The 25,487-nt window shown below is 48.0% G+C and overlaps 1 protein-coding gene across 3 annotated transcripts; it reads left to right on the forward strand.

Annotated features, from left to right (window-relative positions):
* The first annotated feature begins 16,231 nt into the window (after nucleotides 1–16,231).
* Nucleotides 16,232–20,937, forward strand: LOC125528180 (uncharacterized). 3 transcript variants are annotated; one of them, XR_015609904.1, is made up of 5 exons: nucleotides 16,232–16,454; nucleotides 16,573–18,475; nucleotides 18,550–18,653; nucleotides 19,359–19,419; nucleotides 19,504–19,690. XR_015609904.1 is itself a non-coding variant. In XM_087532750.1 (5 exons), exons 2-5 carry the CDS (start codon nucleotides 16,630–16,632, stop codon nucleotides 19,511–19,513), a joined length of 2,010 nt encoding a protein of 669 aa, XP_087388876.1. In that variant the 5' UTR covers nucleotides 16,232–16,454; nucleotides 16,573–16,629; the 3' UTR covers nucleotides 19,514–19,727. The 3 variants fall into 3 exon arrangements, 2 of the variants coding, with proteins under 2 accessions (XP_087388876.1, XP_087388871.1); XM_087532750.1 differs by having other exon boundaries at nucleotides 18,561–18,653; nucleotides 19,504–19,727; XM_087532745.1 differs by adding an exon at nucleotides 20,346–20,937 and having other exon boundaries at nucleotides 16,237–16,454; nucleotides 16,573–18,653; nucleotides 19,504–19,727.
* Nucleotides 20,938–25,487: the final 4,550 nt, after the last annotated feature.

Consider the following 25,487-nt stretch of genomic DNA (forward strand, 5'->3'; position numbering starts at 1 on the left):
AGGTTGGGGAAGACTCCGTCCAGCAGCAGCACGACGGCGTGGTGGTGGTGGAGGAGCGCGGAACTCGAGCAGGGCTTCGCCAAGCACTACGAGAGACGAGGAGGGAGAGAGGTAGGGCTGCGCCAAGAGGGAGATGATCTCGTGTGTCTTGCAGCCCCCAATACCTCAAGTATATATAGGGGAAGGGGAGGGGCTGCGCCCCCATCTAGGGTTCCCTCCCTAGGGGTGGCGGCAGCCCCAAAACCCATCTAGGGTGGCGGCCAAGGGGGGAGAGAGGGGGCACACCTAGGGTGGGCCTTAAGGACCATCTGGACCTAGGGTTTGCCCCCTCCCACTCTCCCTTGCGCCTTGGGCCTTGGTAGGGGGGCGCACCAGCCCACTTGGGGCTGGTATCCTCCCACACTTGGCCCACGCAGCCTTCTAGGGCTGGTGGCCCCACCTGGTGGACCCCCGGGACCCTCCCGGTGGTCCCGGTATGTTACCGATAGCACCCGAAACTTTTACGGTGACCAAAACGGGACTTCCCATATATAAATCTTTACCTCCGGACCATTCCGGAACTCCTCGTGACATTCGGGATCTCATCCGGGACTCCGAACAACATTCGGTAACCGCGTACATACTTTCCCTATAACCCTAGCGTCATCGAACCATAAGTGTGTAGACCCTACGGGCTCGGGAGTCATGCAGACATGGCCGAGACAACTCTCCGGTCAATAACCAACAGCGGGATCTGGATACCCATGTTGGCTCCCACATGCTCCACGATGATCTCATAGGATGAACCACAATGTCAAGGATTCAATCAATCCCGTATACAATTCCCTTTGTCTACCAGTATATTACTTGCCCGAGATTCGATCATCGGTATCCGAATACCTTGTTCAATCTCGTTACCGGCAAGTCTCTTTACTCGTTCCGTAACACATCATCCCGTGATCAACTCCTTGGTCACATTGTGCACATTATGATGATGTCCTACCGAGTGGGCCCAGAGATACCTCTCCGTTACACGGAGTGAAAAATCCCAGTCTCGATTCGTGCCAACCCAACAGACACTTTCGGAGATACCCGTAGTGCACCTTTATAGCCACCCAGTTATGTTGTGACGTTTGGCACACCCAAAGCATTCCTACGGTATCCGGGAGTTGCACAATCTCATGGTCTAAGGAAATGATACTTGACATTAGAAAAGCTTTAGCATACGAACTACACGATCTTGTGCTAGGCTTAGGATTGGGTCTTGTCGATCACATCATTCTCCTAATGATGTGATCCCGTTATCAATGACATCCAATGTCCATGGTCAGGAAACCATAACCATCTATTGATCAACGAGCTAGTCAACTAGAGGCTCACTAGGGACATGGTGTTGTCTATGTATCCACACATGTATCTGAGTTTCCTATCAATACAATTCTAGCTTGGATAATAAACGATTATCATGAACAAGGAAATATAATAATAACCAATTTATTATTGCCTCTAGGGCATATTTCCAACAGAAACATGAGGTGTTATTTGATTGTCTTCCTTATGAGTGGCGGTCAGGGACGAGCGATGGTCTTTTCCTACCAATCTATCCCCCTAGGAGCATGCGTGTAGTGCCGAGGTTTTTGATGACTTGTAGATTTTTGCAATAAGTATGTGAGTTATTTATGACTAATGTTGAGTCCATGGATTATACGCATTCTCACCCTTCCATCCATGCTAGCCTCTTCGGTACCATGCATTGCCCTTTCTCACATTGAGAGTTGGTGCAAACTTCGCCGGTGCATCCAAACCCCGTGATATGATACGCTCTGTCACACATAAACCTCATTATATCTTCCTCAAAACAGCCACCATACCTACCTATTATGGCATTTCCATAGCCATTCCGAGATATATTGCCATGCAACTTTCCACCATTCAGTTTATCATGACACATTCATCATTGTCATATTGCTTTGCATGATCATGTAGTTGACATCGTATTTGTGGCAAAGCCACTATTCATAATTTTTCATACATGTCACACTTGATTCATCGCAATCCCGGTACACCGCCAGAGGCATCCATATAGAGTCATACTTTGTTCTAGTATCGAGTTGTAATCATTGAGTTGTAAATAAATAGAAGTATGATGATCATCATTCAATAGAGCATTGTCCCAAAAGAAAGAGAAAGGCCAAAGAAAAAAAGGCCCAAAAAAGAGAAAATAAATAAAAAGGGGCAATGCTATTATCCTTTTTTTCCACACTTGTGCTTCAAAGTAGCACCATGATCTTCATGATAGAGTCTCTTGTTTTGTCACTTTCATATACTAGCGGGAATTTTTCATTATAGAACTTGGCTTGTATATTCCAACAATGGGCCTCCTCAAGTGCCCTAGGTCTTCGTGAGCAAGCAAGTTGGATGCACACCCACTAGTTTCTTTTGTTGAGCTTTCATACATTTATAGCTCTAGTGCAACCGTTGCATGGCAATCCCTACTCCTTGCATTAACATCAATCGGTGGGCATCTCCATAGCCCATTGATTAGCCTCGTTGATGTGAGACTTTCTCTTTTTTGTCTTCTCCACATAACCCCCCTCATTATATTCTATTCCACCCATAGTGCTATATCCATGGCTCGCGCTCATGTATTGCGTGAAAGTTTATGAGTTTGAGATTACTAAAGTATGAAACAATTGCTTGGCTTGTCATTGGGGTTGTGCATGATGAGAGCATTCTTGTGTGATGAAAATGAAACATGACTAAACTATATGATTTTGTAGGGATGAACTTTCTTTGGCCATGTTATTTTGAGAAGACATGATTGCTTAGTTAGTATGCTTGAAGTATTATCATTTTTATGTCAATATGAACTTTTGTCTTGAATCTTTCGGATCTGAATATTCATACCACAATTAAGAAGAATTACATTGAAATTATGCCAACTAGCATTCCACATCAAAAATTCTTTCTTTTATCATTTACCTACTCGAGGACGAGCAGGAATTAAGCTTGGGGATGCTGATACGTCTCCAACGTATCTATAATTTTTGATTGCTCCATGCTATATTATCTACTGTTTTGAATGTTTATGGGCTTTATTATACACTTTTATATCATTTTTGGGACTAACCTATTAACCCAGAGCCCAGTGCCAGTTTCTGTTTTTACCCTGTTTTAGGGTTTCGAAGAAAAGGAAAATCAAACGGAGTCCAATTGACCTGAAACTTCACGGAACTCATTTTTGGAAAGAAAGAAGCCCAGAAGACTTGGAGTGCACGTCGGGGGATCTGCGAGGAGGTCACGAGGCAGGGGGCGCCCCACCCCCCTGGGCGCGCCCTCCACCCTCGTGAGCCCCTCGTGGCCCCCCTGACGTACTTCTTCCGCCTATATATCTCCATATACCCTAAAAACATCTGTGAGCACAATAGATCGGGAGTTCCGCCGCCAAAAGCCTTCGTAGCCACCGAAAGACAATCTAGACCCGTTCCGGCACCCTACCGGAGGGCGGAATCCTTCTCCGGTGGCCATCTTCATCATCCCGATGCTCTCCATGACGAGGAGGGAGTAGTTCTCCCTCGGGGCTGAGGGTATGTACCAGTAGCTATGTGTTTGATCTCTCTCTCTCTCTCTCGTGTTCTTGAGGTGATACGATCTTGATGTATCGTGAGCTTTGCTATTATATTTGGATCCTATGATGTTTCTTCCCCCCTCTACTCTCTTGTAATGAATTGAGTTTCCCCTTTGAAGTAATCTTATCGGATTGAGTCTTTAAAGATTTGAGAACACTTGATGTATGTCTTGTCGTGCGTATCTGTGGTGACAATGGGATACCACATGATTCACTTGATGTATGTTTTGGTGATCAACTTGCGGGTTCCGCCCATGAACCTATGCATAGGGCTTGGCACACGTTTTCGTCGTGATTCTCCAGTAGAACTTTGGGGCACTCTTTGAGGTCCTATGTGTTGGTTGAATAGATGAATCTGAGATTGTGTGATGCATATCGTATAATCATACCCACGGATACTTGAGGTGACATTGGAGTATCTAGGTGACATTAGGGTTTTGGTTGATTTGTATCTTAAGGTGTTATTCTAGTACGAACTCTAGGGCTGTTTGTGGCACTTATAGGAATAGCCCAACGGATTGATTGGAAAGAATAACTTTGAGGTGGTTTCGTACCCTACCATAATCTCTTCGTTCGTTCTCCGCTATTAGTGACTTTGGATGACTCTTTGTTGCATGTTGACGGATAGTTATGTGATCCAATTATGCTATTATTGTTGAGAGGACTTGCACTAGTGAAAGTATGAACCCTAGGCCTTGTTTCAACGCATTGCAATACCGTTTACGCTCACTTTTATCATTAGTTACCTTACTGTTTTTATAACTTCAGATTACAAATACCTTTATCTACTATCCATATACCACATGTATCACCCTCTCTTTGCCGAACTAGTGCACCTATACAATTTACGATTGTATTGGGTGTGTTGGGGACACAAGAGACTCTTTGTTATTTGGTTGCAGGGTTGCTTGAGAGAGACCATCTTCATCCTACGCCTCCTACGGATTGATAAACCTTAGGTCATCCACTTGAGGGAAATTTGCTACTGTCCTACAAACCTCTGCACTTGGAGGCCCAACAACGTCTACAAGAAGAAGGTTGTGTAGTAGACATCATCGACCCGCCCGGAAAGGTGAAGAAGAAGGTGGCCAAGGCGCCAAGGAAGCCGCGGTCAGAGTGCACGCCGGAGGAGATCGCCAAGTTGGACGCGGAATCGGCGAAGAGGAGGAGCCGGAGAGCGGTCGTCAAGGTCAATGCCGCCGCGGCCAAGTTCACTGCCGAGTGCGATGCAATGGAGGCCGCGTGGTGCAAGGCCGCGGTCGACGAGATGGAGGACATCGTCAACAAAGTGCACGCCCTCCTCATGCTTGGCATGTGCTGTCCGGCCGGTTTCCCTGGAGCGACCGTCGGCCCGGCGAGCACAGGCTCGTCGGTCGCCCGGCCTCCGCACTGCCAATCGCCGACGTCGCAGACCACGCCCATATCGACCGGCTTTCCCCCGCCAAGGCACGACGGCCAGACCCGTTTCTCGGGGTTGCCAGACGTTGACGTGATCACACCGTCCACACCGCGCCCCTCGGCCGCTATCGACCTCAACGTCACGCCTGGGTCCAACAGCGGCGGCCGGCCGTCCGTTGAGATGCAAAGAAAGCAAGCACGGGCACTGACGGTGTCCTGGACTAGGGGGTACTCACCACGTCATCTCCCGATCTGTTAGATTGAGTCGAGGACCCCCATGGCCGTATACTCATGGGCCAGTTCGGACAGCTGCCGCATACATGGAAGATTCCACAAGACTTGGTGATCAAGACAAGGACTCCTCCCCACCGGCGTATTCGGCTAGGACTCTTGTTATCCTAGGCCTCTGGTGCATTATATAAATCGGGGCTAGGTTAGTCGATAGACAATATACAACAATCATACCATAGGCTAGCTTCTAGGGTTTTAGCCTCTACGATCTCGTGGTAGATCAACTCTTGTAATACTCATATCATCAAGAATAAGTCAAGCAGGACGTAGGGTTTTACCTCCATCAAGAGGGCCCGAACCTGGGTAAACATCGTGTCCCCTGCCTCCTGTTACCATCGATCCTAGACGCACAGTTCGGGACCCCCTACCCGAGATCTGCCGGTTTTGACACCGACATTGGTGCTTTCATTGAGAGTTTCGCTGTGTGATTGGCAAAAGGATCAATGCCTCGCCCGCAGGTCAACTGCGACGCCGGCATCTTCGTCGCCGGCTCGACTGGTCACCTTTGCTCGACCGAGGAACGTGTTCCATCTCCGATCGTCATAGTCGGACGGGGGCCTTCTTCAACATCAACTCCAATCTCTATCATGATCATAGAGGAGTCATCCATGGAGCTCGAGGGCTCAACGTCACCATTGCCTTCGGGCGGCCGTGCTGTTTTTATGGACAGCGAACTTGTATTCACCGTCACCACCCCCTCGAGCGTCGGTTTGATGATTGCTTCGGTGGAATAGTGCGGAATTACGTCTACAACAGCCATGCAAAATTTCGTCGAGTTCCGATGGAGGAATCTCCGACAATCTACGATATACCGGAGCCCTGTCAAATCTTGACAGGAATCTGGACGAGTTTAGGGCGTGGTCTCCAGAGCCCAGCTCGGAGGTCCTTTGGAAGATTCCACCGTTCATCTATTGCGGAATTCCCATATCTACCACCCCTCCAAATTTCAGCTCGATCCGATGGTTCAAACTCCGGGAATCTTCCGATGAGTGGACCAATTTTCGGATCTGTTTTCTGCGCGAATACGGATCCGACCCGAATTCATGTTTCTTTATGAACGTGATATTGGACAACCTTTTTAGAGGAATTCTCTTCTAGTGTATTGTGCGTTGTTTTTAAACACGTACCCGTAAATTTTTAAGCCTCCCCTGATGTCATCTTCATCATCATGCTGGTGTCAAACCAGTCCGGCAATATTGCTCCAAGGCTGCCGACCTGCGCTAGACACGTCGTCACTTTGTTGAGCCGAGCTCAACTTCTTCGGATCATCATCTCGGCAAGCCGAACAAGAGTCCGGCATCGTGAAGGATAAATCATCACCAACATCGCCGCCCCACGGATTACACGGAGCGGGCATACCGGCATTGCCGGCCGCACTATTGCTTCTTCAAGCTGGTGTCCATCACGCCGACCTACTTCGACTCATCGGCTGACATCGAGGCTTCGACATCTCGGCTGGACTGGGGGCTTCGCCATCTCTTCATCAACCTACTTCGGGGACTTCGGCGTCACTAGCTGACTAGCTCCGTCACGTTAGCTGGGTCGAGTGCTTTGATTCGGCGAGCCAACCTTTGCCAGCATCGCCATGCCATCATCGCCCATCAAGCAATGGGTGTGCGGATCGAGTCCAAATTTTCGGAATCACCTCTCTTCGGATTGCTACAACAAATAAACTAGGTGCTATTAATCCTAATATTTTTTTTGCTTTTTAGGGTTTATTTTTCCCAAGAAATTATTACTCTGGTTTGTTCCATCATTTGTACACAGGTCTATCGAATGATGGCCGCACTTACGACAGTCGCGTGGTGGTTCGGTCAGTTTCCGTACATAGTCTGGTGAACGCAGCATCCGAAACTCGGACCGACCTGTGAATTCAGGCTTTGCCACACCTTTACCGCGTCACGCCGACGCCCCCGCCTTGACTTCGGCGCCAGGCCATATTTCTTTTATTACTCACTTTGCATAAATTATTTATTATGCAACAATTTTTTTAATTATTATTATTACTATTATCTCTGGTTTGCACTATTTTTGTGCATAGGAAAATGATCCGGGTTGGGCAGTATCGTCAACTCGGCGTACTGACATACCACGTCACCTCGGCTGGACGGGGGGCTTCGTCAACACTTCATTACCCCATGCCAGGGACTTCGGCATCACTCTGCCGGCCCACATTGACCGTGCTATTTCACCACTTCGGAGTGCCGAGCTCTTTGCTCCGCCACCTTGGGACCGGCTTGGGGGATGGAACCTTATCCCGCATCAAGCTCGGGTCGCGTCATCAATACCGAACACATTAACCAGCTAAGTTGCCTTCATGCTCAAAGTTTTATATTTTTAACTTGTGTTCGGTTCGACCAAGCATTATACTTTTTTGGAAAAAAGTTGCTTGTAAAAAATTTCCTTGTCCAAACTTTGTTTGTGACGCACAAATTCAAATACCCCGTTTATTTGGGGGCTTCCTTTATGAAGTTTTTCCTCTTGCATATGATTATACTTGTACGGCTTCGTTCCTTGTTCGTGTATTACGCCACAATATGCACCATATTGACTCAAGCGATTTGCAAGCTGGGTTGCCTGGCTCCTGTGCTTACCCCTACGTTCCCGATTGTTCGGCTAGGGAGTAAAGGGAGCACCTCTGCGATTGTCATGACCGGGTCCTCCGAGCTCTGACCTCAGACTGGATGAAGCCGAAAGCTAGCGCTCTTATTGTTTTCAATCATGGTCGGCACACAACGGAACTCATGAGTACAAAAAATCTATTGCACAAGTCTCATAGTAATAATGAGCACCGAAGAAAGGTATCAGTGGGGGTACTATTTTCTTCGAAGATGCTTCTTACACTTCGTCTGTAATATAGCATAAGTTCCCTGAGCGCGCTTTGTCTGTTACAGCCTTATGGCCCGGTTGCTTGGTTATCGGAGACACTGTCGATATTCTCGATAGGAGGAGTACATAACACTTTTCGGTCCTTGACCGAAGAGGGAGAAGCCGACGGTCAGTTAAGACGCATTTAAAGTTCGGGTGAACAAAGATATGATATAAGTACTTCGGTACATACAATCATTATACATAAAATTCTTACCCAAGTCACTTGGGGGCTCTTAAAATTTATATATGAGCTGTAAATGTGCTTTCTTCTTGGTCGTTGTCAAAACACGACAGAAGCACAATTTTTTCTTTCTCTTCCAATTTTCGGATTGGCACCGAACACTTGATCTTGTTCGGACGTCATGTTTTTACTGACGTTTTTTGGTTTTCCAAGCTTTTTGGCACTTTTAAACTATTTGTATGTTTTCAGCACAAGTCTCGCAGTGCAACGCCGGACACCTTTAGAGATTCGGCAAAAACATTCTCGGATATTGCTATATATACATCGGTTTCGAATTGTGTCTTCGGTCAATAGTTGGGTTGCCCGGCTCCTGCGCTTGCCTCCTACGTACCGCTTTGTTCGTCTAGGTGTGCAAAGGGAGAACCACTGCGATTGTGCTTCCAGCTCACATGGTTAAGCACCTCAGTGGAGAAAGCCGAAAACTGACTGTCACAATAAGCGTAAACTGGTCAGCAATCCGATGACTGTGTTAAATGACGGGCCATTCATAACAATGGCCGAAGTGTTTACGGCTTGACCCCGACTGTCGCCGAACACTACTGGGGGCTATTAACTGGCCTCCCAAACTAAATCCTCGATATTTTACTCTTACATTAGAGCTAAGGTTTCATAATCATGCTTAGCATGACAACACAAAGAAAGGAACCGATAGCGGGACTATTTTCTTTGAAAGACATTTCTTATGTTAAACAGTAATATAACATATCTCTCTGCGTAGCTTTGTTTATAAAACCGTATGGCCAGATTGCCTTGTTTGTCGTAAATCTTTGCCCTCATAAAGGCTTTATAAAGTAGGACAAACACTCCTCGGCTACTAGCCGAGGAGGTGGAAGCCGATGGTCGGTCAACAAAGTTTTGTACAATGCGGATCCAAGCATTAATGATGTAAAGTACTTGGATACATAGAGTCATTACACATAATTTGTGATTTTACTATGGATATCGATCCTTAATTCGGCCACCCGTGCCCGCATTAAGGCTTGAGGGCTACTGGGCTTCGGGCTTATTATTTACAAATATTAGAGGGGCACATCGATCCCCTGATCTGGTGTTGCCACCCGAACAGTGTCTCGGGGGCTACTGCATTGCCTGTCCAATGCAGAAAATTTTATGTGCAATATAGTTTCCGAGGAGATTTTGATCCTCAGGTTGGTCGGCCGCACCCAACCTGAGTCTCGAGGACTGAGCACGCCGCTTTTTGTGTCCCGAAGTATTCTGCCGAGTTAGGACTTGATCCTCAGGCCGATTTTGCAAATCAACCTGAGTCTCAGCGGCTACTGGGATCAGCGGTCTTATGTCATCCTTCAGGTGCATCTCGGGTTTTTAGACCGACACACACCTTGAGGGCTACTGGCTGTATATCTCGGCAGAGAATAAATTGCACCAATAAAAATATTGACAAAAAATCGTCCCACAGTCGGGGTGGTGCACCATCTCGGAAGCAGTCCGGCATAAAGCTCGGGCGCTAGTGGCTGGCTCCATAGAGGGCATTTCCAGCATTAAGCTCGGCTAAACTCCTTCAACTTTTTTGTACCAAGATGATCTATGACATCTTGGATATAGTCCGGCGTTGGAGCTTGGACACAGTCCGGCGTTGGAGCTCGGATACATTTTGGCGTTTGACCTCGGAAGCAGTCCGGCATTGGTGCTCGGCTGTAAAAGATACCTCGAATGCAGTCCGGCATTGGAGCTTGGACGCAAGAGGACACTGCCTCCCGGGAACAACTTCAAAACCCGAGGTGTGGCATAAAAATAACAAGGCATTGATAAAGGCCGGAAACTTAAAGGGGCTCCTCGGATACCCGACGTATAAACTTGTCGAATGCATTTCGGCGATCCTCAAGATCGGAGATGAGAAGATTTGTTGAACCAGTTTTCAAGACTGACAACTGAAGATGAAGAATAGTTCGGAAGAATCGAGGAGCGTCTCTAACTTGAAGACCGGTTCAGGGGACTACTGACGGTGTCCTGGACTAGGGGGTACTCACCACGTCATCTCCCGATCTGTTAGATTGGGTCGAGGACCCCCATGGTCGTATACTCATGGGCCAGTTCGGACAGCTGCCGCATACATGGAAGATTCCACAAGACTTGGTGATCAAGATAAGGACTCCTCCCCACCGGCGTATTCGCCTAGGACTCTTGTTATCCTAGGCCTCTGGTGCATTATATAAACCGAGGCCAGGCTAGTCGATAGACAATATACAGACAATCATACCATAGGCTAGCTTCTAGGGTTTAGCCTCTCCGATCTCGTGGTAGATCAACTCTTGTAATACTCATATCATCAATATCAATCAAGCAGGACGTAGGGTATTACCTCCATCAAGAGGGCCCGAACCTGGGTAAACATCGTGTCCCCTGTTGGGGAACGTAGTAATTTCAAAAAAATTCCTACGCACACGCAAGATCATGTGATGCATAGCAACGAGACGGGAGAGTGTTGTCTACGTACCCAACGCAGACCGACTGCGGAAGCGCTGACACGACGTAGAGGAAGTAGTCGTACGTCTTCACGATCCAACCGATCAAGCACCGAAACTACGGCACCTCCGAGTTCGAGCACACGTTCAGCTCGATGATGATCCCCGGACTCCGATCCAGCAAAGTGTCGGGGAAGAGTTCCGTCAGCACGACGGCGTGGTGACGATCTTGATGAACTACAGCAGCAGGGCTTCGCCTAAACTCCGCTACAGTATTATCGAGGAATATGGTGGCAGGGGGCACCGCACACGGCTAAGGAATAGATCACGTGGATCAACTTGTGTGTCTAGAGGTGTCCCCTGCCTCCGTATATAAAGGAGCCAAGGGGGAGGGCTGGCCGGCCAAGGAGGAGGGCGCAGGAGAGTCCTACTCCCTCTGGGAGTAGGATTCCCCCTCCAATCCTAGTCCAACTAGGATTCCTCAGAGGGGAAAAGAGGAGGAGGGGGCCGGCCACCTCTCCTAGTCCTAATAGGACTAGGGGAAGGGGGAGGCGCGCAGCCCATCTAGGGCAGCCCCTTCTCTTTTCCACTAAGGCCCACCATGGCCCATATAGCTCCCGGGGGGTTCCGGTAACCCTCCCGGTATTCCGGTAAAATCCCGATTTCACCCGGAACACTTCCGATATCCAAACATAGACTTCCAATATATCAATCTTTACGTCTCGACCATTTCGAGACTCCTCGTCATGTCCATGATCACATCCGGGACTCCGAACAACCTTCGGTACATCAAAATGTATAAACTCATAATATAACTGTCATCGTAACCTTAAGCGTGCGGACCCTACGGGTTCGAGAACAATGTAGACTGACCGAGACATGTTTCCGGTCAATAACCAATAGCGGGACCTGGATGCCCATATTGGCTCCTACATATTCTACGAAGATCTTTTATCGGTCAGACCGCATGACAACATACGTTGTTCCCTTTGTCATCGGTATGTTACTTTCCCGAGATTCGATCATCGGTATCCAATACCTAGTTCAATCTCGTTACCGGCAAGTCTCTTTACTCATTCCGTAATACATCATCTCGCAACTAACTCATTAGTTGCAATGCTTGCAAGGCTTATGTGATGTGCATTACCGAGAGGGCCCAGAGATACCTCTCCGACAATCGGAGTGACAAATCCTAATCTCGAAATACGCCAACCCAACATTTACCTTTGGAGACACCTGTAGAGCTCCTTTATAATCACCCAGTTACGTTGTGACGTTTGGTAGCACCCAAAGTGTTCCTCCGGCAAACGGGAGTTGCATAATCTCATAGTCATAGGAACATGTATAAGTCATGAAGGAAGCAATAGCAACATACTAAACGATCAGGTGCTAAGCTAATGGAATGGGTCATGTCAATCAGATCATTCAACTAATGATGTGACCTCGTTAATCAAATAACAACACTTTGTTCATGGTTAGGAAACATAACCATCTTTGATTAACGAGCTAGTCAAGTAGAGGCATACTAGTGACACTCTGTTTGTCTATGTATTCACACATGTATTATGTTTTCGATTAATACAATTCTAGCATGAATAATAAACATTTATCATGAAATAAGGAAATAAATAATAACTTTATTATTGCCTCTAGGGCATATTTCCTTCATCCCCCGCCTCCTGTTACCATCGATCCTAGACGCACAGTTCGGGACCCCCTACTCAAGATCCGCCGGTTTTGACACCGATAGGCACCATTCACGGGCACCACACCGTCCCCCACGTCTTATTTGACGGAATGCCAACACCAATGCCACCGGTCAACGACCCCTTCTACAACCAGTTCATGGAGGATGTGATCTACGAGGGTGGGCAGGGCCGTGCCTACGACCCCGACGAGACCCAAAGTCAGGATGGCCGCGCCCAGTACGTTCCCGATGAAGAGGCCGACGACCGTGCTGACTACGACCATGGTGACTCGTGGCATGAAGATGATGACATATATTGCGAAGGTGATGGTGATGAAGAAGAAAGCAATGCCATTGATATTGGTGGCTAGCCATTGTTCATCAATGAGCTCACCCAAAGAGCGGAAGCACAAAAGAGGAGGAAGAGCATTCACACAGGTTCATATACACAAGATGAGGAAAATTTGATTTGCCAATGTTGGATGGAGATTAGCCAAGATCCGAAGACCGGCGCGCAACAAAAGGGCCTTGTTTTTTGGACGAGAGTCCACAAAACATTCCATGAAAGGAAGATGTTTGAGCCCTACCAAATGACAAGCAACCGTGGCATCACCTCGATTCAAAAGAGGTGGTTGTTCATCCAACAAGAGTGTAACAAGTATTGCTTCGCATTTGAGAGCATTGAAGCACGGCCCGTGAGTGGTCTCGGCGTTGGGGACATGGTATGCTCTCCTTATCCTAGTCCTTTTCCTTGCTACGGCCATGTGAGACTTCGGCCTTGTATATGTTTGCATGTTCAATTGTTGTTGATCATGTGGTGTAGGCATTTCAATCTTTGGAAGCATTCAAGGCCCGGCACAATGACAAGCCATTCACTCTTACGCATTGTTGGACGATCATCAACAATTGCCCTAAGTTCAAGGATCAATACCGTGAACTTCAAAGAAAGAGAGGCAAGAAGACGACCAAGTTCGGCGGAGGTGGAGATGACGAGGCGTTGAAGAGGCCGAGGGGCAAGACCAACTTCAAGGTGGACGACATACGTGGTGCCTCATCCATGGCCTTGCATGACACTTTGCATGGCATGGTGTCTCAAAAGGATATGAGGGACGAGAAGAAGCGGCAAAGCAAGGACGAGCAAATGAAGCAATACCTAGACCTTCAAAGAAAGAAGCTTGAGATGGAGGAGGCGGCCAAGAGGAGGAAGATCGACATGGAGGAGGCGTCCCGGCAAAGGCAGCTCGACATCGAGGCCGCCAATGTCTCAGCCAGGCAGAGGCAGCTCGACATCGAGGCCACCAATGCTGCAATCAAAGCAAAGGAGGTGGCCCTTGCGATCATGAGCGTGGACTTGTCCAAGATGAGCGAGAAGATGAGGGCCTGGTTCGAGGCCAGGCAGAAGGAGATGTTCGACGCCAACGGCCTGAACTAGGTTGTCCAATCGGCCGTGGCCGTTCTTTTTGGAGGCTGGCATGGGTGCCACCCGCCCGCTGGGCTGCTGGCTGTATGCCGGCGAGTAAAACATTCATTTTGGAGGCCGGCTGTGTTGCCGGCGATGGACGTGTATGCCGCTGGCCTGATGAACTAGGGCTTGGCATTTGAAACGTTGCTCTCTTTTTAAAATGGAGGCGGACAAAATGGGGCAAACGGATGTGGCCGCGCGCTGGGCGCACGGCCACCGCATCCCAGGACATGCCTGGAGACGATCCCATTGTCCTATCCAAACAGATAGAATCTGGACAAAACGGACGTCCGTTTAGGGTCGCGCGGTTGAGTTGGCCTTAGTACCTATATTTTGTATTTAGTTGCAATAAGTTGTTTAGGGCGCTCTCTTGTATTGTTCGGTCGTTGTCGTTTGCTGCTGTTTGCTGTCATGTTGGCCTGATGTAATCTTTGTTGGCTTCGTTAATTCAAAATCGGATGCTTTTTAAACCTTTTTTTCCCTCTAAAAATCGGTGTCCGGTATTGGACCGAGGGGATTTGTCATCTAGACGACCGACGACAGCGGCAACAAGGTGTGACGCCCATGAAACGTCCGGGGACGGACTCGTCGGCGGGGGCGGGGGCGGAGGCCGAGGTGGAGGAGAGTGAGGAGCGACGTGCACCACCGCAACTTTAAATTAGTTGATCCGTTTTGTCAGCCTCGGCGCTCGTACCGTACGTGTTAGGTGCCTCTGCCTCGCTGGTTTCCTGCCGCCCAGCCATGCGTTGCACACATATTTCTTGACAGCACGCTTTCAGAGTCAGACAGAGGTGTTGAGTCCATCTCAGTGCTACAGTTTCTTGATATCTCGGTAGCACCAATTTTTTCCTTGGAGCGCACTGCACCGCTGTTATGATCTTTGCAAGATGCGGGGCCAGATGATCCAGCAATTAGGCACAAAAAACAGCCGGGAAATTGTACTGTCACTGCATTGTTTATGATCAGTACCAGTGCCTAGCATTGCTCATACACACGATACACATGTGTTAGGCAGGCTCTCGACAGTTGCCACTCAACACCTAAAACGTCCTGCGCCGAGCATCGATCATGCTGGCGCCGACTTGTTTAATCGGTCTCTCTCAGGGACATCGATACAAGACAGATAGGATTAACCTGACGGACAAACTGTATTATATCATACTGTATTAATAATCATAAGCAAAGCAAAGCGGAGAAGGAGGAGGGAACGGACCACATGCATGCATGCGCGAGTGAGTGAGTGTTTAGGCGCATATATTCGTCCGCTTTCCCTTGTCGTTGACAAATATCATTGCTTCCATTATACTACAAAAAATACTACTAACCCACACCACCGATTTCCGTCTCCTTTTGAGATGCTCACACCACACCACACCACACCACGCCGCACCGCCACTGATTGATTTGATTGCTGGTACGTACGCAGCGCTAGTGGTGGCCGGTGGTATTATTGACGCCGGGAGAGAGCTAATAACTAAAATTCAGATTCAGACCCAACAGCAATATCAACCGAAACGACGGAGCCTATCATTAGCCTACGCGCCATGATCGATTGATTAATCACGGGAAAAAAGAAACTTATACATCACATATATAATTACACGCACAAACATCTCTGGGGTCTTTGTCATGGAGCGCATTGCTCTTACCGAGCATGACAAATGGTTGGTCGATTTGCCAAGAGTTTTGAAAAATGCAGAACAGGATTTCAGGTGAGGGCACTCACCCCTATGAGCGCACACACGCATACCCTATCCCTATGAGCACCTTCGAAAGACTGAGCCGGTATATCATCTTGAAATTTACAAAGTCACTGTAGACACTTCGTCGTTGACGGGAACGTAACCCTAGTGGGATGGGGATATCACAATCCCTCTAACCATCTAAACCACATGTTGGTTCGCGAGGGCACGGGCTGATACAATTAATTATCAATACCAACCGAAAGTTATGGGTTAACAGTGTTGCTTGGAGTAATACTACGTTTCTTGCGAGTACACTTTCTATCATAAATTTCCTGACGAATTTGTTGCGAGCAGTACTGATTAACCCATGTTACTCTTCTAGCAACAAATGCGCGTGGCATTAGTCAAGCAACCCCATCTGGACGCCCCGTTCTGCCCGTGGGCCCCACGCGTCAGTCAGCCCTCCAACTGGAACACGCGGTTCCGCCGAACTCTGCCGGAATATCGCGCTCATGACCTCAACAGTTTAACATATTGCAGACAGATCCCTCGCAGGTCACACCAGTACATAGCCGCTCTTCCACTTGCCCCCCTCCTCGTCCTCCTCGCCGCGGCCACTCCGCCACCACGCTGCCTCGCCGCCCTCCCTCGCCAATGCCGACCCGCCTCCTCCTCGCCGCCGCCGCGAAGCTCTGACGGAGACCCGGAGGCGCCGCCGCCGCGTGCCCCGCGCCGTAGCCTCTGTGCCGCCGCCGAGCGCCGTCACGAGCTCTCCGATTGCGCGTCGAGGTAACCGCCGCCGCCGCCTCTCCCTGCCATCGCTGTTCAAGGCTCTCTACGACGTATACTAACTATTATCTTCCGTCGGTATTCTCTGATCCGTCGCGATATCTTGCGGATTCTGCAGATTTCTGCAACCGCTTTACGGTTCTTGGTTCCGTGGAAGGGGGGAGAATCCGGCGCCATGGGGAGCGAGCCCAAGGAGATGAAGTACAGGCGGAGGGCGAGGGCGCCCGAGCCGGGGGACTACGGGCAATGCGGCGGCGCCGACCGGGGCGGCGCGGTGGACTGGGCGGCGCTCAAGCAGCAGGACCCGGCGGAGCTGCTCCGGAAGCTGGACGAGATACGGGACCAGATCACCCGGTCCTGCGAGGCCGCGGGGCCGCGGGGAGCGGAGCCGCCGCAGCACCGCATGGGCCGGGGCGCCGTCTCCATGCGCCACTCGCACGCCGACCCTCTGCCGCCCCCGCCGGGCCGTGGTGCGCCGCCGGAGTACTACCGCTCCTCGCGCCACGCCGGCCGGTACGGGCAAGGCGGGCCGCTGAGCTCGTACGACCAGCGGTCCGTGTGCGATGACAGGTACGCGAGGCAGCCCAGCGGGAGGTTCCGGCAGCCGCGCCCGGAGGGGCAGTGGGAGGGCTACGGGTACGGCGGCCACCACAGCTCGTGCCAGTGCGCACAGTGCGTGCACGCCCAGCGGGCCATGCCGCCGCAGGAGGAGAGCATTCCGATGGCGAGGTTCTTCGCGGGGCAGCAGAGGCCGCCGTACCAGTTCGACAGGTCCGCCTCGTCGATATCGTCAGAGTATGACCGGCGGTCGGTGGCTTCGTCGCTCTACTCGCACCTTTCGATGTCCAAGAGAAGGGTGGAGTACTTCAGCAAGAGGGCAGATAGCTTCTGCCGGCCGACGAAGGGCGGCGCGCCGTTCGTCGTCTGCAGCTCCTGTAACCAGCTTCTTCAGCTACCTCCTGGGAAATGCACATCACCGAAGCAGAATCGGGTTCAGTGTGGCTCCTGCTCAGAGGTTGTCACTTTCGATTTCAAGCCTAAAGGAGTGAAAGTTCATCCGGTGATCCCATCATCATCTTTTAGTGTGCCAAAAAGTGTGAGAAGCTCCGATCGCCGGGCTCCTCAAAATTCTGGGTGGTATCCATATGAGGATGATGACACTTCCAGTTTCGGTAGCTATCGACAGAAGCAGAATTTTTCCGACAATCTGTCGCAGTCTTCCACAGGAAGCTATGGCAGCAGCACAAACAAAGAGCGCGGGCCAAACAAGATCAGTCAGGTAAAATCTGTTTCTGTCAGCAAGTCTAGATTTGCAGATAGCCCAAAAGATATATTATGTCAAGGAGATGCAGACAGTCAGGTCGAAGCTTCAGTTGTTCGCACAATCAGTCCACAAGCCCCAATTTTAGAGGATAAACTTGTTGATCCCTTTTCCAGCCAGCAAAATGATTGCAGTGGTGGGGATCAAATCAAGAGCAAGAGGTATGGCTTAAATAGCAAAGGAAACTTTGATGTTCGAGGTGAGAGGATTGATGTGAAATGTGAACAAAAGAGCAATGGAAGTCGGAAGGATGGATTTAGTGGAGAAACCGCGAAGAAAACATATGGACAGAAATATCTCAAACAACTTAATGCTAGTTGTCCTGATGGTCACATTGGTAACAAGAACCCGCGGAAGGCCAATAGTGATGATAGCAGGAGCAGCAGCCTCGAAGATGAAGCTACAAGCAAAAGGTATGAAGGAAAGAGCAAACAAGATGACAACAACTTTGAAGTTCAAGGCGTTAATAAGAGATACGACAACTGCAGCAAGGAAGGTTATAACAATGCGTTTGGATTCGATGGCATAACTAAGACATGTGATGAAGAGAGCATAGAAGATGATTGTGCTAAATCACTGTCCTCAAACGGTGAAAATGCCAAGAGAGTGGGCAAAAATGAGTCATCGGTCAGTGAGCGAACAAATACTAGTTCTCATGTTTCTTCTGATGCTGGGCTAGATGAAATTCAATCTTCAGCTGGTAAGAGTGGGGATTCATCATTTTTTGGTGGTTTCTTAAAGAAAGGTTTCAAGGATCTTTCTTTATTCAACCAGTCTATGGACAGTGTCAAGGTTTCCATCAACGGTCATCCAATCTCTGAGCGTGCTCTTCGTAAGGCGGAGAAAAAAGCTGGTCCTGTTAGCCCTGGTTCATATTGGTAAGTCATTTCCTCTAATTGGAATTCAGAACGTGTGCTGTATTTGCAGCATATGCTGTATATCCTGTTGCCTTAGTTCATCGTTTACTCTAGCATCATCTGCCCAGAACACACACTTTTCTTACCTAAGGGTGCTGCCACAATCAAGAGACAAATAAATTGATCTGTATTCTCCTTCTGAATAAATCTGGTTTAGCGGTGAGAATCATGATGAAGTATACTGACCCACTGTTATAAAATGATCATGCCTGATTCCACTGCATAACTATGTAATCTTGCCTTTCATAATCTAAAGAAAGAAGGAATGCTTTGCTTTTTTTAGCCAAATTGGCCACTTCATCTTGAAATGATCACTTGGCTAGTTTGTACATTCTTTCATAGACTTTATAGATTCTGGTTCATCAATGATTTGTATTCTTTAGTGATTGCTCCAGTAAATGCTACTAGCTCAAAATTAGACACCATATGACTTTCATGCCTGTCTGCCTTTAACCAGACGCAATGATCTGATTTGTATACTGAAAAGTCAGATACAAATTCATGATAAAATAGTTTGTACAATGTTACCATGTAGCTATTTTATAAATTATAACTTGTTGCAATTCCGTTAGATCTTCAGCACGTTTACAGTTACATTTAATTCACAGGCATTGGAAACATCTTTAAAGCAAGGTAACATAGTGTTTTCTCTCTTTGGTAATTCAGGTATGACCAACGTGCTGGATTTTGGGGTGTCATGGGGCACGAGTGTAGCGGCATTATCCCTGTAAGCTGAGTCTTTTCCATGGGATGCTTTCCCTAGAACTGCATGTATGCAAGACATAACCTTGACCGGTCTCTCATTTTGCAGCCATTTATAAAAGAATTCAGTTATTCAATGCCCAAGAATTGTGCTGGTGGGACTACTGGAGTGCTTGTAAATGGAAGAGAACTTCATCAGAAAGATTTCGATTTGCTTGTAAAGAGAGGCCTTCAACGTTTCTCTGAAAAATCATATACCGTTGATATCTCAGGAACTGTGACTGATGCTACAACTGGCGACAAATTACGCAGCCTTGGAAAGCTTGCTCCTACGTAAGTTCTCCTTTACAGACTGCATTTCCTCCAGAAGAGTGGGCTATATCTATATGTATGTTTTTGCTACCCTCGTATAAAAGGAAACTTCAACTCATTTTGAAGTCAACACTGGTGCAACATTGTGCCCAAGTAGTTTTTGGTTTCTACATATCTAAACTCTTCGGTAAAATTTCCCTGGCATTAGTAATTTGTATTTGACAAATCATCTAATGGCTTAATCAATTACCCCCCTGTGATTCACTACTCGAGATGGATTGCCTAATAGCAGGGGACTGCCTGTAATAGGCCAAAGTCAGTGTTGTCTCATGCCTTCTTTGACCATTTTTTGCTGTGGTTATTTTAAACCTTTTGCTCAATTGTTGTTTGTTTTCTACACGAAAGAAATTACTGATATCATGTGAACTTGTGCAAGGTTGTCACTTTGGTCGTCATACGGAAACGTGCAAGCATTATGTTAGAACTTTTTATTGATTTTAGCCACAACTTGTCTCAACTCTGAGTACCATGTATTTAACCTCTTAAAATTCTATCTTGATCAGCAAATTGTCTTTATCAATTTCCTCTAAACCATGTTTTTTTGGTCATACACTAACGATTTCAATTTTCAAATGCCAGAATCGAGAAGATGAAACGCGGTTTTGGCATGCACGTCCCTGAAGAGATAAGTTAGCACTCTATGACAGTCTATGATGATGTCTCCTTCATTTCCTACCCCCACCCTACCCCACCAGAAAGCTGCATTTTGCGAGCTAAATCTTTGGACTCTGCTATGGAAGAGAGCCTTCTAGACCATACTACTTCTTGTGGCCTGGCTGTGCGGCAGCATCAATAATACTCCCAGGAAAGGAAAACCTATTTCCACACACTCCATTCCTTTACTTGAGATATATCTCGTGATGGTATATTCGGGCAGAGGTGTAGCTCCAAGTTCCTCCTGTTGTGTTGTTTCTCGTCCCCATCTACTGCATATGTTCTTGAAGCAGTTCTCCCTCGGCATTAGGAAGGCATTGGAATGTACCAGTATATGTCTTTTGTGGGGTTGTAATACACTGGGTAGAATATTTCTACCTGTAGAACCAACTGTAAATATCTATCTCTCCTATGCCACCTCTGCTGGGGCGGCTGGTGTGTGCTTTCTGAAATGCAAATCCTGGTTTGTACACCTGTCTTGTGTCCGAGAATCACAATTATGTGTCAGTTTGGAACATGGTTGGAAATTGGAGTGCTATAGTAACATGGTGTACATACATACTGCTGCAACTCTGTTTTTTGTACTGCTGTTCTTCTTGTCTGAAGAGCAGGAGCCGCCAAATCCTTTCCGTTCTCCCGGTCAATGTTGCCGGCACATGGGAAAGGGTGGAAGCTGAAGTGAATACAACCTGCATGTTTGAATCATCTGAGTCAGCATATCTTTTTGTTTTAATCCGAGTCAAGCTGACACGTCATGCGGAAATTGGATCTTGCTATACAGTCAGAGATGATCAGTCCGATCTTCAGTTGTCTTGCTTACCGGGCTGCTGACATTTTATCGCCGCGCGCTTTTCTTCTTCTTCTTCGAGGATACTGATGTTTATTCACCGGAGAGGAAACACAACGTATGCCTGGGAAGCGTTCGTTCGAACAACACTCCACGGACTTTTGCTCCAGCTGATATCTAGGACTCGGTCAGCCTCTCAACTGCCCTATCTGTCAGTACGTAGTCCAACTTTGACCGAGTTGCAATGGGCCAATGACCAGACTACATGGATGAAAACTGTTTGTTTTATCTTCTTTTCAACAATTGAGTGGGACTAGTGTTGTTATACTATGATTCATTCATCTTTGAAAATGCCTATCTTCATAGTAATTTATATACTATTTGACTTCCAGTCAGGCCGGTGGTAGCTGCCGGCGCCCGCTTCTCCATGTTATGTATCTCCTTCGTCCCAAAATAAATGTCTTTAACTTTTGAAATTGCTTTACACACGACATTGTCCGCACGATCCACGAACGGTGCAGCCTCCCCAGCAGTGCTTCCTGCATGCACACTCGCTGTTGACGCTGCCAAGTAGGGTCGCGCAGGCATCGGCTGTAAATGTATTGTTTGTATAGCAGCGCTGCTCAACTTCAGTAAAGTTGTACTCAACTCGAGACACTTATTTTAAGACGAAGGAAGTATGTATCTGATCCAGTCAGCATTTTTACCTCGATCCAAGCGTCTCTACTTGCTCGGCTGTGACCCTACGAGAGTAATCTTAAATTTGAGTTTTGAGTCATGTATGTAGTACGAGTGAGTACTCACAGTCCCCACTCGCTACCATTGCTTGACTGAGCTACCTTCATCGTTGGTCGGTCTCTATTACAAAGTTGAAACACTTATTTTAGGACGGAGAAAGTATGTAGCTAAGCATGCATGGTGACCCCATGACGAACCAACATCCATCAACCCGGCCATGAAGCTAAAGGAAGTTCCCAAGGAGCAACCATGGTCGTCGCCACATTGTCCTGGTCCTCCTTCTCCGCTGCCGGGGCCATGGCAAATGAAGCAGTGACCCACCGTAGGACCAACATCTATCAACCCGGACGCGGAGCTAAAGGAAGCTCCCAAGGAGCAACCATGGTCGTGGCCGTGCTTTCCTGGTCCTGCTTCTCCACCACCAGGGCCATGGCAAATGAAGCAACGACCCATCGCCGTGCGCCTAGTGTCCGCGAGGGCAAAAAGGCGGTGGGGGACGCGGGGGCGGCATTCGTGCCGAAGTCCAAGGGCATGTGGTGGCACGCAGGGTTCCACCTCACCACGGCCATGGTGGGCCCGACGGTGCTCACGCTGCCATACGCGCTCCGCGGCATGGGGCCGGTGGGCGCTCGGGCTCGCAGAGCTCACCACCGTCACCTTCTACACCTACTCCGTGTGTTTTGATTTTTGGCTGAAAAACGGATTTCAGCCGAATTTCGGCCATCTCGGCCTAGGGTGGAAAGTACCTTTCGGCAAAAAAAGGATTTTACTCAAATTTCAGCCAATTTTTTTTAAAATGGCCGAAATTCGGCCTCCTTGTTCTGGGACGAAAAAATATCACAAACCAAAAACCAAAACTCTGATATACACACACATTTGGACATATTCTAGATTTTTTTTACTATATTTTTGTCTGTTTTAACAAATTCAATATAAAAAACCTAACCTTTTCTATTATATCTACATATTAACCTGTATCCCTCAGTACCGTAATATTTTTGGATATTATGAATTAGAGAAATTTACATGCTCTCTCCTTCCATTCGCCATGAGCTGGATAATGCTCGACCACTGCGAGGCCGCCGGCCGCGGCCACATGGAACGAAATTGCTCATATCATATGATTTTCTGCATGATCGTCACTTTGGCCGTCGCACGGAAACGTGCAAGTATTATGTTAGAACTTTATATTGCCTTTAGCCGCCACTTGTCTCAACTCCGAATGTGGATTTTTCGTCAGACACTAACCAGTTGGATTTTCAAATACCAGAATCGAGAAGATGAAACGCTTTTAATTTTTTTTTACAGAGGAAGTACTACTCAGAATATATCTTTGTGGAGTTGTAATACACCGGTACTTCCTCCGTCCCATAATGTAAGACATTTTTTGACACTATATTATAAAACGTTTTTTGACACTAGTAGTGTTAAAAAACGTCTTATAATATGGGACGCACGGAGTAGAATGTTTCTACCTTGTAACCAATTGTAAATATCAACTCCTGTACTACCTTCATGCCGGGTGGCTGATGTGTGTGCTCTTTGAAATGCAACCCTGGTTTGTGCAATACACCTGTACTGCCTGTACAATTTTTCCTCGGCATTGAAACGTACGATATCTTTGTGGGATTGTAGTTCACTGGTAGAATCTGTTTCTCCTGAACCACCTGAACCACCTGCTCTTAGGGGTGGTTGATGTGTGCTCTGTGAATTGCAAATATCTGTTTCTCCTGAACCACCTGCTCTTAGGGGTGGTTGATGTGTGCTATGTGAACTGCAATCATGGTCTCTGCAATGCACTTGTACGACACCGACCGTGCGCTACCGTCAGTAGCAGCGCACAATGGGTGCAAGGGGGGAACGCGTACCATCTGGATGTCCCTTGGCATCGACGGGGGCGAGGCGTGTCCGCCGGTGGCCTCCATGTCGTGGACCGCCTCTTGTCAGGGCCGACACAACCAGCAGGACATGATCGATTCGACCACCAAGACTCCGCCGAACACTGTCGCCTTTCGCAGAGTGGAGGCATGCCAGTTCGCAATCGCTGAAACCAGGTTCCCCATCTCTGCAAGGAGATAAGAAAATAGAGAGCCGTATCAAATGGAGAACGGAAGGGTAATTGTTGTAAAATGGAGGACACGTTGTCGGTGACTTACCTTGCCTTGGTGCTGGCTTTGCCTCTGCGAGCGGGGGGAGAGCGCCGACAGCAGGCTCGTGCTACCTCTGCGAGCGGGGGGAGGTGCGGAATGTCAGAATGGTGCGGAGAGCGGGGGAGGTGGGTGTACTATGGGTTCGAAGAGGGAGAAGAGATTACAAGACCACTTACCATTTGTGTTAAATCGGTGGGCCGTTGAATGAATGTATCTCCCATTGACGTGTCAACCCATGGACGGCACGCTGAACCGCCCTTTCCCGATCTATTCACCTTCAGACTATGTCGTCTTCCCCTAAAAAGAGGATGGGCTTTCTCGAATGTAGCCATGCAGGCCTAGTACGTGATCAGGAACCCCTAGTGGGCTGACAGGATGGGCTTTATTTCTTATATATGGGCTTTGGAGAAAGGAGTGGGGGCAAAGGCCATGGACTGAGTGGGGGCGCTGCATTATATTGCAGGCCTAGTACAAGTGGGCTTCGAAATCGAGTGGGGGCATCTGCCCCCACGGTCCTTCACATGGATTCGCCCTTGCCTGTACCACTCATTCTTCAAATAACAAAAAATCTAGCTGAGATGGAGGCATTGGCAACTTCCTTTTACGAGGACCTATACACCTTGGAGGGGGTCACTAATATGAGGGAGGTCCTTGATACTGTTTCGTGCAAAATCACTCAGGCCATGAACGACACACTGAATGCCCCGTACAGTCGAGATGAAGTCAAGACCGCACTAGTCCAAATGTTCCCTATCAAAGCTCCAGGCCCTGACGGATACCCAACACATTTTTTCAGTGCCATTGGGAAGTATGTGGCGATGATGTTACAAAGGTGGTACTAAAAATAGTGGAGGGCACCGAGTCAGCTGAATGTATCAATGAAACGGTGCTGGTATTGATCCCCAAGGTAAAAAACCCTACACTATTGTCCCAGTTTCGTCCCATTAGCTTATGCAATGTCTTGTACAAGATAGCGTCGAAGATAATAGCTAACAGACTCAGATCAGTCTTACCTGATATTATTTCTGAGGAGCAGTCGGCTTTTGTCCCGGGCAGATTGATAACTGACAACATCATCATAGCTTATGAGTGCTTGCATTTCATGAAAAGGAACAAAGCCAAAAAGCATCAGTCATGTGCTTTGAAGCTTGACATGATGAAAGCCTATGACAGGTCGAGTGGGAGTACTTGAGGGCTATAATGCTGAAGTTGGGTTTCACTAACAGGTGGGTGGACATAGTGATGAGCCTAATTACCACAGTGAAGTTTTATGTGCTTTTCAATGGGAAGAAATTGCAAGAGTTTATACCTTCGAGAGGAATCAGACAGGGGGACCCAATATCTCCATACTTGTTCTTGTTGGCAGCAGAGGGCCTTTCGTGCCTTTTAAAA

The sequence above is a fragment of the Triticum urartu genome, chromosome 1A, assembly GCF_056163025.1.
Source record: "Triticum urartu cultivar PI428250 chromosome 1A, HENAU_Tu73, whole genome shotgun sequence".
NCBI classification, from domain to species: domain Eukaryota; kingdom Viridiplantae; phylum Streptophyta; class Magnoliopsida; order Poales; family Poaceae; genus Triticum; species Triticum urartu.